The sequence below is a fragment of the Pteronotus mesoamericanus genome, unplaced genomic scaffold, assembly GCF_021234165.1.
Source record: "Pteronotus mesoamericanus isolate MK-2021 breed Mesoamerican mustached bat unplaced genomic scaffold, CSHL_Meso_final scaffold_476, whole genome shotgun sequence".
NCBI lineage: Eukaryota > Metazoa > Chordata > Mammalia > Chiroptera > Mormoopidae > Pteronotus > Pteronotus mesoamericanus.
The window spans coordinates 1,402,087-1,417,892 of NW_026555318.1; the positions used below are offsets into that span (position 1 = coordinate 1,402,087).

A 15,806-nucleotide genomic window follows, 5' to 3' on the forward strand; every position below is an offset into this window, starting at 1 on the left:
GCAAAAACTGTGAGCAGAGTAAGACCCACAGATGGGTAAGAGTTACATGTGGACTCTTTCTTTCATGTCAAAGTCCAAGTGACAACTGCTCTATGGAAGGAGCTGCAGTGCCTGCGGACATAAATGATGCCTACAAGGAAGGAATGGCGGGAGGTGATGCAGGAGGAAAGGGCAGATGGAGTGAGTCAGCATGTTCCGCTTACAATATTCTACCAGCATCTGAACCAAGGTGATGCGTGCAAAGGAAGACAATCAAGATATGATGCAGGAAGAGTCAATGTGAGAAATCCTAATCCATCAGGAAAAGGAAACAGTGTTTTCCTTCCAATTTAGAAAACATAATTCCCCAGTTGAACAATTGTTTACTTAATTAGGGTGAACAGTAAGAAAAGAGCTCCCCTAGTAGAATGTAAATGGGAACCTGGGGCAAGGAGACTTGAGATTCAAGAAATACACTCTTCTGGAAACTCACCCAGAACCTCCACCCTCTGACACCATGGTCGGCTCCTGTTGTGGATCCGTCTGCTCTGGCCAGGGCTGCGGCCAGGAGACCTGCGGCCAGGAGACCTGCTGCCGCCCCAGCTGCTGCCAGACTGTAGAACAACCTGCTGCCACCCCGGCTGTGGTGGTGGCTCTTTTTGCTGAATTTCCTGCTCTGAACCTGAACCTCCTTGACCCAGTCCTTTAGTCCACAGAGAGAGTGTCCCATTCAACAAAACATGTGGCACTTCCGGATGTCAGGAACTTACCCACAGACCTGTGGACTGATTTGGAAACCGCTGGTCTCTATACTATTTTGTATTTTTTTTTTGTAGTTATAGTCTATATCAAAATGCTTTATAATTTTGATTCAAAATGTAGGAATTTTCAATTGTTCCCCTTATAGGCATTTTCATTTTAATGTTTTTTTATGGAATCCATTTTCATGTGGAATTGCTTGATGTTCCCCAATAAAACTTTTGGCATTCAAAGGCACTAAAATTGCTCATCTTTCATTATTTCTTACTAATGAAATATTCAACAGATACTGCTGTCTCTTTTCTGATACTGCTGAGAACACAACACAGAAGTTGTCAGGAATGTACAATAGAAAAATTAAGTTGGCACTCACCAATGAGATTTCCATCCAGGCCGGAATTCAGTCTCACAGCAGAAATAAGAAAGGTTTAAAGAGAGAAAGCTTGAATTTAATACGTGTTACATGAAGGCTATGGATTACAACTGCTATCCTTAGTTGTACAAAAATAAAAAGTCCCTAGTAATCTATGACCCATACATTGATTTAAACCAATTTAAATAGGGGCAGCTCAGTACAGAGGAGAGGCCCTGGACTTGGGAATTAAAGTTCGGTTTGCATCCTGACTGTAGCCCATACCAGTTGTAATCTTAAAACGTGTTACTTCACCTCTCTCAACCTAAGATTACTTTTCTCTAGAGAAAGAATCACAATACCCACCTATACCCACCTATCAAGATTGGCATACGTCATTAATCATAAGGGAGATGCAAATCAAAATCACAATGAGATATTACCTCCCACCTGTTAGGATGGTTATTAAGACAAAAACAAAAGACAGCAAGTGTTAACAAGGATGTAAACAAAAAAAGAGAATCCTGATACACTGTTGGTGAGAATTTAAATTGGTATAACTCTTATGGGAAATAGTATGGATATTCCTCAGAAAATTATAAATAGAACTACTATTGAATCCAGCAATCCTATTTCTGGATACTTATCTGAAGAAATTGAAATCAGGATATCTAAGGGATATCAGCACTCCTATGTTTATGGTAACATTATTCACAATAGCTAATACATAAAAACAACCTAAGTGTCCATAGACAGATGAATGGATAAATAAGATGTGACATATATACCTCGTACTCAACAATACAAAAGAAGCAAATCCTGCCATTTGCAACAACATGAATGGGCCTGGAGGACATTATGCTAAGTGAAATAAGCCAGATGCAGAAAGACAACCCCAGTATAATCTCACTGATGTGTGGGATCTAAAATACTCGAACTCATGGAAGCAGAGAGTACACTTGTGATTGCCAGGGGCTAAGAAAAGGAGGAAATGAGGAGAAGCTGGCCGAGGGGTACGCAGTATCAGTTATGCAAGATAAGTGCTGGAGATCTATTATGTAACACAGTGTTTATAGTTGACAATACTGTTTTGCATGTGTACATTTTTCTAAGAAGTGTATCTTACGCTGTGCTCTTATACTTAAAAAAATAATTTTTCAAAAACCTGTGTGTTTCTGATTTCAAGGCAGTAGACTAGAATTTTCAGATTTTGTATCATATCTGTAAGAACCTCTTTATTTCTCAAATAAAAAATGGATTGAAGGAAAAAAATTAAAGTGTCATAAAGATAAAATGAAATACAGGAGCATGGTAGACAAATAAACTCAAGCTCCCTTTTATATCCAATTAGCTTCATTTTACATTTAATTTTGAAATAACTATAGGTTCACAGGAAGTTGAAAAAATAGCATAGCAAAGTCTCGTGTACCCGCCACCCAATTTCCTCCAAGAGTCACATCTTATATAAATATAATACATAACAAATTTAGAAACGCACATTATCCATAGAATTTGTTCAGGTTTTACCAGTATTACATGCACTTGTGTGTGCCTATAGTTGCATGCAATTTGACCACGTGTACAGATTTTTGTAAACCCCATTGCAATCAAGATACAGAGCTGCTCCGCTTCTGCAAGGCGCCCACCGTTCACCCCTCCACAGCCACAACTACCCGCTCCCGCTCATCGCCCGTAAGCTCTGGAAACTGCTCCTTTGTTCTCTATCTCCGTAACTTTATTTCAAGCATGTCAAGCAAGACAAATGGGGTCTTAAAGTACGTAACCTTTCATGATTGGCTTTTTACATTCAGCATCCCTCCCTTGAGATCATACAAGTTGTTCCGTGTATCAACAGCGTGTTCCTTTGTATTGCTGAGTAGAATCCACGGCATGGATGTACCACAGCTTGTGTGTTCCACCATTCACCTCTGAAGGACAGCTGGGCTGTTCCAAGTTAAATAGGCTATTTATTACTTGGAAATACTTACTGAGGAATACTTAGAGTCAAATATTGCCACTTTTCATGTGCAAGACACACAGTCTGGTTTTAATACTCTTGGATATAATCAATCTATCTCTTTTTTTTATGGATTTTAAAACTTTCATCATAAACTTAATTATTTTCTTCTTCAACTAAAGGATTCTGATATTTTAGTGTTCCTTGCAAGAGAACCACTCTTTTCTTATGAGAATCTTTTTTGGGGTAATTATAAAGTTTATGACTCAGTTAAATTTTGAATTGCAGGCAGGTATGAAGCAGGTGAAATATGGCACTAGAAGTATAAAAACACAGATTGTATTGATCTCTGTAGCCTAGTTATTTATGTTCAATATTTGGAGGGCCCTGGTAGTTTTAGCAGTAACCTAGAAATATAGTTGTGGAGGAAAATAGTTTTCCAAGAGTTCTGTATCACTTTCCTAAGTCATAATTTATCTCAGCAAGATTATCATTAGCACATGTGTTGCAGGGTATTTTATTTTTAATTCTATGCTTCTTTGGATAAGCACGAAGAGACTTTTCCTATACCCTGTAACAGTGAATACTCTTAAAAATGTGATTTTACATTACTAAATTTGAAAACAATTACAGATTCTAAAATAACATAGACATGGGAGAAAAAGGGAGATCTAGGTGTAGTCAAGTAAAAGAGAATTTTGACAAGGTTCCAAATTTATGGACTTTGGAACCGCAAGTCACATTAGAGACCCTCCTACACAGAGCTTTCAAACAGGGAGGCGTGCTGTTAAATAGAGTCCAGAAATAGACCCAACAGCCTATAGATATTAAGTATAAAAAAATGCAATTTAAAATAAACATGTAAGGGAAGAATTACTTATAAAATGATATAGGCCAGCTAGTTAACTTCAGGATAATGGAAGGAGAAAACAAAAGAGAGATAATACTCCATTCATTAAACCAAAGTAAACTTCATTAGAGTGAAAAAACTCAATATAAAAACAAAACTATTAAAGTTCTAAAAGAAATCAGGAGGGATTTCCAAACATAGACTTAAGCTTATTCTAAGCAATGAGAACAACAAAATGACACACACACACACACACACACACACACACACACACACGCACGCACACCATGAAGGAAAAAAGAATGTAGACAGTTAATATATACATAAAAAATAATATTGCAACTTTAGAATGGTTTTTGGGTAGCCATTCCTGTCTTGGACTAGTTATTCTAAGAATAGGGCTAAGGACATCTCAGCTTGGTTGAGAGTCTTCCTATAAAATATGAAAATGAAAAATAAAATATGAAAGTCTTTCATCATAATATTTGGAGGGTATAAAGTAAGGAGAGACCGAATATGTTGAAAGACAAAGATCATGACTGGAAAAGCTCTAGGCATTGTTACACAAGACTCTAAATCTCACAGGATGAAATGTCAGAGCCTTTCTTAGATCTAGATGAGTAGTTATTAATGCAACATGGCACACGAGTTGGGGTTGGCTAAATGTACATTTAAATTACGTGGGAGAATTGATTTTGAACCACCCACATACCCTAATGCTGTATTCTGACTCTGCAGCTCTTCCGCAGGTTCACCATCATTAATGGGAGCCATGTTACCCCTGGTATCAGGTAGAAGAGATTGAGAACTGCTGGTCTGTATCTCCCCACTGCACAACTATAAGAAAGACTGAAGCAGTTTGTAATGAAAAAGACAAAAGTGTTTTCACATGATGTTAACTTCACTATAAGTTACACTTACTGCCAACCACCATTTATATTCTAAATGCCAACATTAATGAAGGTGTGTATTATTAAGCCTTTAAAAAAGGAAACCCTGCCATTGGTGATAACATGGATGGATCTGGAAGATATTATGTTAAGTGAAACAAGTCAGTCACAGAAGAACAAATACTGCATGATTCTACTTACATGAAATATCGAAAAGAGTCAAGCTCAAACAAGGGAATAAAATGGTGGTTTCCAGGGATGGGAGGAGGAAGAAATGGGTAGTTTTGCAATGAGTAGTACCAGTTTCAGTTATACAAAAGAAACAAGTTTTAGAGATGTGCTGCGCAATATTGTGCTTATAACAACAATACACACTGGTGCACTTGAAAGCATGTTGTTTCCCATCAGAAAGTGTAATGCAGGAGCTCCAAACCAGAGAGCTACACTCGTGTTTGTGATATTCTGAAGAAACCACCTGGAGGACAAGCAGATGTGAACATGCTGCAGACGTTCCGCTTATCGCTCGCATTACAGGGCACTGCAGTGACGGCGGAAGGCTGGCCTGAGAGAGATCGCAGCCGCTTCCAGGCCCAGGGCTACTCACAGGGTAAGGGAGGGGCCAGTGCGTGAAAATTCTACACTTTGTGGTAGACACAGGGGCCTTGACGGGGCTGGGACTTCCAGATACAGGCTGTTTTCCTTGTTCCTTACGGCTACTGGCCAGGAAGCCACCTGCTCTCTGTGGTCATGGAGGGGCCATTTCCTAAGACACCCCACAGAGTGTCTAGAAAATGGGCCATGATACACAGCGGGAACAGGAAATATCTTAAGAGTCTTCTTATTCTCATGCCACTGATGCCCTGTTTCACGTTCAAAACTTCACTGCGCACCTGACACACAGTGAATGAGCCATCAGTCTAAATGGCAGCTTTCTCCTCCTGAGTCACCAGAAAGAATGTTGCTCATTACAAGCATCACTCATCACCCAAGGGGAGACATGCAGTGCTGTGCAAAATGAGACTAAGATGTAGACTATTTAAGGAAGAAGTCACGTAACAGCTTTCTTCAAGGAAGTGGAAGCAGAGAGGCACATTACAGGTGATTCGGGAAGAGCAGAACTGATGAATTGTAACTTATCAGGAAAAGTAAACAATGTCTTCGAATCATCTTGAAGAAGTTGACCAGGAAAACAAAAAGCTAATTTGATAATTGCCTGTTTATTAGGATAAACAACAACAAGGAAAGAGAACTGCATCTCATGACAGTACTCCTTAGCAGGGTATAAAAGGGGAGCAGGGCAGGAAACTTCCAAACTTTCTGAAAAGTCCACAGTCAACCTTCTACAAACTCACACAGAACCTCTACCTTTCTGACACCATGGTCAACTCCTGTAGTGGATCCGTCTGCTCAGAACAGGGCAGTGGCCAGGAGACCTGCTGCCGCCCAAGCTGCTGTGTGTCCAGCTGCTGCCGCCCCTCTTGCTGTGGCTCCAGCTGTTGCAGGCCCACCTGCTGTCCACCCTCTGGCCACCTGCTGCATCCCCCCCCCCCACTGCATCTCTAGCTGTTGCCGCCCCACCTGCTGCCAGACCCCCTGCTGCCGCCCCACCTGCTGCATTTCCAGCTGCTGCCGCCCGTCCTGCTGTGGCTCCAGCTGCTGCGGCTCCAGCTGCTGCCGCCCAACCTGTTGCATCTCTAGCTGCTGCCGCCCCACCTGCTGCCAGACCCCCTGCTGCCGCCCCACCTGCTGCATTTCCAGCTGCTGCCGCCCCTCCTGCTCTGGCTCCAGCTGCTGCGGCTCCAGCTGCTGCAGGCCCACCTGCTGCATCTCTAGCTGCTGCCGTCCCACCTGCTGCCAGACCCCTTGCTGCCGCCCCACCTGCTGCATTTCCAGCTGCTGCCGCCCCTCCTGCTGTGGCTCCAGCTGCTGCGGCTCCACCTGCTGCAGGCCCACCTGCTGTCAGACCCCCTGCTGCCGCCCAGTCTGTTCTAGCAGCTCCTGCTGCTGATCGCCCTGACCTGTGCCCACCGGCCTGGCGTCAACCATCTTCTTAATGTCGTCCCACTCAAATGAGTCATGAGAGGACAATTGTACCAACCTTGTTCCAACAGAGTCTTAAACTGATTTTGGCCTCCAAGTAGACTCGCCCCTTCAGCCCACCATGGCCTGCCTCTCTCCCAAAGGAACCCAAAATCTGAATTTTCTCGGAAATCTCTCAACCAACACGTCTTCCCAATTACTATATTTCTTCCCTGCCAGATTTTCTCACATGAACACCACCCTGAACCTTAAATAAATCCTCATTATCCATGCATAAAAGTACAAGAGCCTTGTGTCTGACTCGTATTCCTTCTGGAATCATCATCCTTAGCCTGCCTTTGGGGCACCGTTCCCTGCGGGGAACAGACTACAGGAGGCGATACCAGGATTTCTAACAGCGGTCCCTCGGCATTCTCATTTCAGGTACTAAGAGGGTTTCCTACAGCAAGACCTGGATTCCCTGCCTGAGATCCTCCCGCGGGTCGAGGCGCAAGCTCTGGGCAGGGCAGGGCCCATCCAGGGGGCGGGCGGGGTGGGCGCATGCTCCAGCCTCTTTCCCTTAGCACGTGTCAACACTCAGAAATGTACGTCGGTGCAAAGCGCAGAGCCTGGTCAGAATTTACCAGTTTTACATGCACGAGTGCAATGTGTATGTGTGTGTATGTGTGTGTGTGCGTGCGCACTGGGGTATGCCGTTCAACCACGTGTACTGTACAGAACTGTGGAACCACCCTCACAGTTAAGATACACAGCTCTGCTCCTCCATGAGGCTTGTCCTCTGTAGCCACAGCCACTCCCTCCCACTCTCCACCCAGAACCCCGGGCTCCCACTCCTCTGCTCTCCTTCTCAAAGACTGTATCCCAAGCCTCTTCTACAAGTGGAATCCGGGGCAGAACCACTGGTGACTGGCTTTCCACAACACAGCGTGGTTCCCTGGAAATTGTGTGAGGTATCCGGTGTATCCATAGCGGGTCCATGTGGGATGTACAGTGTTTGGTTTGTTCAAACATTCCCTTGTAAAGGACATCTTAACTGTTCGAAGGTCAAATTTATGTGTTCACTCACTCATTCACTATTTCACTTATTCATTCCATTTTGCAGAAAAATATTATTGAGTTTTCCAAATTTCTGGCACACAAGCCACTTCTTATTGGAAATGTATTGTCCCAGTTTGACTAATGTTGGATTTATCCTTCTCTGTCTGTGTTTTTAAATCTCCTGTTCTTTATGGCTTTCAAAAATTTCATTATAAACCTATCTATTTTCTCCTTAGATGAAGGGGTTCTGATGGTTTAGTCTTTCTTACAGGAGAACCACTGTACTTCGGAGAATTAAGATACTAATTTGGGGTATAAAAATTAGCTTCAGCCTTAGTTAATTTCTGTAAGGGAGACAGGCTTGCACTGCGTAAACATTTCCCGGAAGTACAGAAATACAGCTCGCAGTCATCTCTGTAGCCGACTGAGTTATGTCCAAGTTTTAGGGACATGGTAAATTGAGCATTGACTTGAAACGTAGCTGTGGAGAGAAGAGTTTTCCCAAGTTCAATAGCACTTTCTTAAGGCACAACTTAGCTCGTCACAACCATCTCTTCAGCACGCGTGCCTGGGTGTCTTACTTTGGACCCTTTCTGCTTTGGATGGGCACAAAGGGACATTTACTATGCAGGTCAATACTTTTTAAAGTTGTGATTTTACATGACTAATTCTGAGGACGATTCTACAATAAAATCAAGAACACAGGACCAAGAGAAAAAAGACTCAAGTACAAGGGACCTCAATACACAGTCATAAATGGGAGGATTTGTTGAAGTGAGAGTCACATGAGGGACCCTCGAACTGAACGATATTCGTCCAGTGAGGTGTGTCGCCGCATAGACTCCAAAAGAGACCTAGAAGCCTCTAGGAGTTAAATACAGAATGAAGAGTTCAATCCTAAATCACAATGGGAAGATAATACTATTGCAAGAATTTCATAGGAAAGCTAGTCACCTCTAGGATGGACAAAGGAGACAGCTATCCATTCACCCATTAAACCAAAACAAATTCCATTGGGGGAAAAACTCAAAACAAAAATGAAACTGTTAACGTACTAGGAGAAATCACGAGGAATAAAGAAACTCTATTGGAAGCCAATCCTGAGACACACACACTATGAATAACGCAAATAGGAAATTAAAGTAAATAAAAACTCTCTCCGCTGAGATATCCGAAGGACTCAGTCATCACAGTGGCTCGGGAAACGTTTTCATAGGACAAAAGGTGTTATGGAATTCGTAGAATTTCTTCAGACTCCGTGAGGGGGCTCTCTAGGACCTTTGCGCTCACTACCACTTGGAATCTGCTTTTGTTCCCTCCTATTTCTGTGACCAAAGATGAGGCTCGGACACGTCCAATCCAATGTTGCTCCTGGGCTCCTTATCAGGACAAGGCAGACTCTGAGCACAAGCCAGGCCTGCCGGCAGAGGTCCAATCAGGAGCCCAGGTTGCTATGACCTGTTTGTGTCTCCTGAAAAGTGGAGACAGGGCAGAAGGGAAAATTGATCCCACTCACAGCAGAACAAAATAGAGCATCCTGAGGAATTTGGCTTCTTAGACTTATAAGTCATTCAAGGTGGAAAGGATCCTCCAATGCATTTGCTCCAGCCTCCGCCATCTGGTCTTTGATTCTTCCTCTGGGACACTAGCGTAGAGTTAAGTCCCTCCACTGACTACCTATGCGGGCTGCTTTCCAAAACAGATATTTGCTGAGGGGATTCCAATAGATCCCATGACACACCCACTCATCCGATATCAGCCCATTACTATAATTAGGGTCAGTCCCTCTCTCACATATGCAACCGGAGGATCAACAGGCCAGTGTCTCAAAAAATGAGGGACACGGACACATCATCAGTGTGGTCCTGTATACATTTTCTTCTGGGAATCAAGGAGAGCCTGGGAGGAGGGAGGGCTCACTACCATAACATCTGTTTTTGTATTATGTCTGGCACTTCGGTATCAGGTTCAACTTGAAGATGGTTTCTGGGTAGCCATTCCTCTCTTGGACTGGCCGTCCTGAGGACAGAGCCACGGACACCTCGGTCTGGCTGACAGTCTTATCATAACATGTGCAACGAGAAGGAAAATATGCGAGTCTTTTCATCAAATATTTGGAGGCCGTCACATTCGGGGAGACCGACTATGCTCAATGATAGCATGGCGGTTGAAAAGCTTTTGACATCTGACATGGTCTTCGTGATGATCAGTGTTGGACGTTTTCAGAGCAACCGAACCGCAGCCTGTGCGTCTCGCACCGTCTCCTGTGAAAAGACTAAACCGGCTGCGTAGCCGTCTCCCTTTGCCTCGTAACCATGTCCACCAACGAGAAGGCTAATTCACCAGCTGCCCGCCTTGACAGATTTAAGAACAAGGGGAAAGACAGTACGGAAATGAGACGCCTCCGAATAGAAGTTAATGTGGACCTGAGAAAAGCTAAGAAGGATGAACAGATGCTGAAAAGGAGAAATGTAAGCTCGTTTCCTGATGATGCTACTTCTCCACTGTAGGGAAACCGCAACAACCAGGGCATTATAAATGGGTCTGTTGAGGACATTGTCAAAGGCATAAATAGCAGCAAGAGTTTGGAAAGCCAACTCCAAGCTACCCAGGCTGCAAGGAAACTGCTTTCTAGGGGAAAACAACCACCCATAGACAACATAATCCGGGCTGGTTTCATTCCAAAATTTGTGTCCTTCTTGGGCAGAACTGATTGGAGTCCCATTCAGTTTGAATCTGCCTGGGCCCTCACTGACATTGCTTCCGGAACATCGGAACAGACCAAGGCTGTAGTAGATGGAGGTGCTATCCCAGCATTCATTTCTCTGTTGGCATCTCCCCATGCTCACATCAGGGAACAAGCTGTATGGGCTCTAGGAAACACTGCAGGTGATGGTTCGGTTTTCCGAGACTTGGTCATCAAGGACGGTGCAGTTGATCCTCTGTTAGCTCTTCTTGCAGTTCCTGATATGTCATCTTTAGCATGCGGTTACTTACGTAATCTTACCTGGACACTTTCAAACCTTTGTCGCAACAAGAATCCTGCACCCCCATCAGATGCTGTTGAGCAGATTCTTCCTACTTTAGTTCGTCTCCTGCATCATGATGACCCAGAAATATTAGCGGAGAGCTGCCGGGCCATCTCCTATCTTACTGGTGGCCCAAATCAACGGATTGAAATGGTTGTGAAAACAGGAGTTGTGCCCTAACTCGTGAAGCTCCTGGGAGCTACTGAATTGCCAATTGTGACTCCTGCGCTAAGAGCCAGAGGAAATATCGTCACTGGGACCGATGAACAGACTCAGGTGGTAATAGATGCGGGAGCACTTGCAGTCTTTCCCAGCCTGGTAATGAGCTCTAAGACTAATATTCAGGAGGAAGCTACGTGGACAATGCCAAACATCACAGCTGGCCGTCAGGACCAGATACAGCAAGTTGTGGATCATGGAATAGTCCCATTCCTCGTTGTTGTTCTGTCTAAGGCAGACTTGAAGACACAAAAGGAAGCTGTATGGGCTGTGACCAACTATACAAGCGGTGGAACAGTTGAGCAGATTGTATCCCTTGTTCACTGTGGCATAATAGAACCATTGGATAACCTCTTAACTGTGAAAGATACCAAAATTATCCTGGTTATTCTGGATGCCATTTCAGATATTTTCCAGGCTGCTGAGAAACTAGGTGAAACTGAGAAACTTGGTATAATGATCGAAGAACGTGGAGGTTTGGACAAAATTGAAGCTCTACAAAACCATGAAAGTGAATATGTATACAAAGCTTCATTGAAGTTGATTGAGAAGTATTTCTCTGTAGAGGAAGAGGAAGATCAGAATGTTGTGCCAGAAACTACCTCTGATGGCTATACGTTCCAAGTTCAGGATGGCACTCCTGGGACCTTGAACTTCTAGATGGTACAGCTGAGGCATAAAGTGTTGTCTGTTGTGTACTATGCTTGGTATAAGTTTGTCTTAACCATTTCTCTACTAAGAACTCTTTCTAAATGTGGTTTGATATTGTAGCACTTTTACAATGGAACTATACTTGAACAGTTCCAAACTGTACATAGTGTATGAAACGTCTCCTCTCAATAGGTTTTTCTAATTTTGAAATTTATTATCTTACTGTGTCCTGTAAATAAAGATTAATTTCCATCATGGAAAAAAAAAAAAAAGCTTTTGACACCCTTGTCGAAGACACCACATCTCACAGGACGGATTGTGACAGCCTCTCTGAGATCTACATGAGACGTTATCAGTGCACAGGGCACGTGAGCTTGGGGAGCTGTGAATACATTGGAGGGACCTGGGAGAATTGATCAGAACCACCCACACCCCCGAACGCTGTCTCCCCTCTCAGCAGCCCTGCCCTGGCGCACCATCCCTCACGGGGGCCACGGCCCTCCGGGCGCAGGGAGAGGCAGACCCGGAGAACTGCTGCTCTGTAGCCCCCACCGCACATCCATAGGAGAGACTGAAGCAGTTCGTAATGAAAAGGCACAGGACCTCACTCAATGTTCAGTTCAATGTAAGGCACACTTACTGCCACTCAGTATCGCCATTGAACTGTAAATGCCAGCACTGATACGTCAACAAAAGTCACTATTATTCAGCCTCAAAAAATTCTTTCATTTGTCAAACTGAAGTGGACCAGGAAGTCGTTATGCCACGGGAAATCCGTCACAGAAGCAGAAACGCTCCATGATCCCCCTTGTTGAGCTATTTAAAACCCCGTCATACCGCGGTACTGGCCGGCTGCAGACTCGTCATACCACGTGCTCGACGCATGTAGAGGAGGTAAAATGTCTCTCCCTTGGTGCTTTCTCAGGACTCGTCACCCGTGTTAGGGCTTATGAATCACGACGCCGCCCCGCGAGAGAAAATGCTTCATCATTAGGGCTCATCGGTGGGCGCTCCTTAGGAGGTTCACAGTGAGTAAGGACAAGCACCCAGGTACCACTCACAGTCAAATTCATCAAAGCAGAGGATAAAGTGGTGGGCGTTAGGATCTGGGGGAAGGAGGAAATGGGTAGCCGTTGGTCAACGGGTGTAAGGCTAAAGACACACAAGGTGAACAGATTTTAGACTTTGGCTCGGCAACACTGTGCCTATACTTTTACCAATAACAACAGTATGATGCTACTAAAAATTTTGTTCAGAGAGTAGATCTCAACCTAAGTGTTCTGAACACACACTCAATCTTGGGGACACAAGACCCTGTAGTGATGATGAATAGGTTTCTACCTTAATTGTGGAAAGAGTACTACGGTGCATGCATGAGTCCAAACTCATCAAATTGTACGCAATAGACATGTGCAATCTTTTGTATATGAAGCGTACCCCAATACAGCTGAGGGGAAAGAAGGAGCATCAGAATTTCAGGGCTCGTTTTTCCTCCGCAGGACAAGTTATTTGTTTCGCACGGGAAAATCTAGAAAATTGGACACCATACACATGGGGAAGGAAAAGTCCTAAGAGCCGTCTTCTCAAGATAGTAATGCCCTGTTTCCCATTCAGTCTTCTCTGCCCACCGGACACACAGTGAATGAGCCATCAAACTAAAACGCACCTAATTAGAATCTTTATCACCGAAGGGAAGACCTGCTGGGCCACGCAACGTAAGACAAAGACATACAATGTGCAAAGGAAGGGAACAGGGGCCCGCTTCCTCTGAGGAAGCTGAAGGAGGACAGGCACGGAAGAGGTGATTCAGGAAGAGCTCAAGTGATGAATCCTAATCCATCCGGAAAAGTAAACAATGTTTTCATCCATCTGGAAAAGGTTAACCCGGAAAACTAACTTGAAAATCTCCTGTTAATGAGGAAAAACGATGACAGGCAGAGAGCGCTACACCCATGACAGCAGCCCCTTAGCAGGGTATAAAAGGGGAGCAGGGCAGGCGGACTTCCACACCTTCCATCCCGCCTGCCCGGAAACTCACTCCGACCCTCCACCCTCTGACACCATGGTCAACTCCTGTAGTGGATCCGTCTGCTCAGACCAGGGCTGCGGCCAGGAGACCTGCTGCCGCCCCGGCTGCTGTGTGTCCAGCTGCTGCCGCCCCTCTGGCTGTGGCTCCAGCTGCTGCAGGCCCACCGGCTGCATCCTTGGCTGCTGCCCAACCCCCTGCTGCCGCCCCACCTCCTGTGTGACAAGCTGCTGCATCCCCTCCTGCGGTGGTTCCACTTGCAGCAGCCCCACCTGCTGCAGGCCACCCTGCTGCATCTCTAGCTGCTGCCGCCCCACCTGCTGCCAGACCCCCTGCTGCCGCCCCTCCTGCAGTGGCACCAGCTGCTGCCTTTCCAGCTGCTGCCGCCCCTCCTGCAGCGGCACCAGCTGCTGCGGCTCTGGCCGCTGCAGGCCCACCGGCTGCATCCTCGGCTGCTGCCCAACGCCCTGCTGCCGCCCCACGTCCTGCATGACCAGCTGCTGCAGCCCACCCTGCAGTGGTTCCAGCTGCAGCAGCTCCAACTGCTGCAGGCCACCCTGCTGCACCTCTAGCTGCTGCTTCCCAACCTGCTGCATTTCCAGCTGCTGCCGCCCCACCTGCTGCCAGAGCCCCTGCTGCCGCCCCACTGGCTGCATTTCCAGCTACTGCCGCCCTTCCTGCTGCGGCTCCAGCTGCTGCAGGCCCACCTGCTGCATCTCTAGCTGCTGCCGTCCCACCTCCTGCCAGACCCCCTGCTGCCGCCCAGTCTGTTCTAGCAGCTCCTGCTGCTGATCGCCCTGACCTGTGCCCACCTGCCTGGCATCAACCATCTTCTTAATGTCGTCCAACTCAAACGAGTCATGAGAGGCCAATTGTACCACCTCTGTTCCAATGGAGTCTTAAACTGATTTTGGCCTCCAAGTAGACTCGCCCCTTCAGCCCACCATGGCCTGCCTCTCTCCCAAAGGAACCCAAAATCTGAATTTTCTCGGAAATCTCTCAACCAACACCTCTTCCCAATTACTGTACTTCTTCCCTGCTGGATTTTCTCACATGAACACCACCCTGACCCTTAAATAAATCCTCATGATCCATGCATAAAAGTACAAGAGCCTTGTGTCTGACTCTTATTCCTTCTGGAATCATCATCCTTAGCCTGCTGTTGGGGCACCGTTCCCTGCGGGGTACAGACTACAGGAGGCGATACCAGGATTTCTAACAGCGGTCCCTCGGCATCCTCATGTCATGTACTAAGAGGGTTTCCTACAGCAAGACCTGGGTTCCCTGCCTGAGACCCTCCTGCGGGTGAAGGCGCAAGCTCTGGGCAGGGCAGGGCCCATCCAGGGGGCGGGCGGGGTGGGCGCATGCTCCAGCCTCTTTCCCTTAGCACGTGTCAACACTCAGAAATGTACATCGGTGCAAAGCGCAGAGCCTGGTCAGAATTTACCTGTTTTACATGCACGAGTGTAATGTGTATGTGTGTGTATGTGTGTGTGTGCGTGCGCACTGGGGTATGCCGTTCAACCACGTGTACTGTACAGAACTGTGGAACCACCCTCACAGTTAAGATACACAGCTCTGCTCCTCCATGAGGCCTGTCCTCTGTAGGCACAGCCACTCCCTCCCACTCTCCACCCTGAACCCCGGGCTCCCACTCCTCTGCTCTCCTTCTCAAAGACTGTATCCCAAGCCTCTTCTACAAGTGGAATCCGGGGCAGAACCACTGGTGACTGGCTTTCCACAACACAGCGTGGTTCCCTCGAAATTGGGCGAGGTATCCGGTGTATCCATAGCGGGTCCATGTGGGATGTACAGTGTTTGGTTTGTTCAAACATTCCCTTGTAAAGGACATCTTAACAGTTCGAAGGTCAAATTTATGTGTTCACTCACTCATTCACTATTTCACTTATTCATTCCATTTTGCAGATAAATATTATTGAGTTTTCCATCTTTCAGGCACACAAGCCACTTCTTATTGCAAATGTATTGTCCCAGTTTGAATACTGTTGGATTTAT

At 45.8% G+C, this 15,806-nt stretch overlaps 2 protein-coding genes and 1 pseudogene across 6 annotated transcripts; all 3 read left to right on the top strand.

Annotated features, from left to right (window-relative positions):
* Window positions 1-496: 496 nt before the first annotated feature.
* LOC129086990 (keratin-associated protein 4-3-like) lies at window positions 497-6,795 on the top strand. Of its 4 annotated transcripts, none has more exons than XM_054593752.1 (3): window positions 497-595; window positions 6,219-6,319; window positions 6,351-6,795. In XM_054593752.1, the coding sequence occupies exons 1-3, from the start codon at window positions 497-499 to the stop codon at window positions 6,793-6,795; spliced, it is 645 nt and encodes a 214-aa protein (XP_054449727.1). The 4 variants fall into 4 exon arrangements, with proteins under 4 accessions (XP_054449727.1, XP_054449729.1, XP_054449728.1 ...); XM_054593754.1 differs by having other exon boundaries at window positions 6,219-6,309; window positions 6,395-6,795; XM_054593753.1 differs by having other exon boundaries at window positions 6,219-6,298; window positions 6,339-6,795.
* Window positions 6,796-10,180: 3,385 nt separating this feature from the next.
* Window positions 10,181-11,773, top strand: LOC129086987 (importin subunit alpha-1-like; annotated as a pseudogene).
* A 2,053-nt stretch (window positions 11,774-13,826) lies between these two features.
* LOC129086991 (keratin-associated protein 4-3-like) lies at window positions 13,827-14,582 on the top strand. Of its 2 annotated transcripts, none has more exons than XM_054593757.1 (3): window positions 13,827-13,920; window positions 14,056-14,272; window positions 14,327-14,582. In XM_054593757.1, the coding sequence occupies exons 1-3, from the start codon at window positions 13,827-13,829 to the stop codon at window positions 14,580-14,582; spliced, it is 567 nt and encodes a 188-aa protein (XP_054449732.1). The 2 variants fall into 2 exon arrangements, with proteins under 2 accessions (XP_054449732.1, XP_054449733.1); XM_054593758.1 differs by having other exon boundaries at window positions 14,056-14,117; window positions 14,328-14,582.
* Window positions 14,583-15,806: the final 1,224 nt, after the last annotated feature.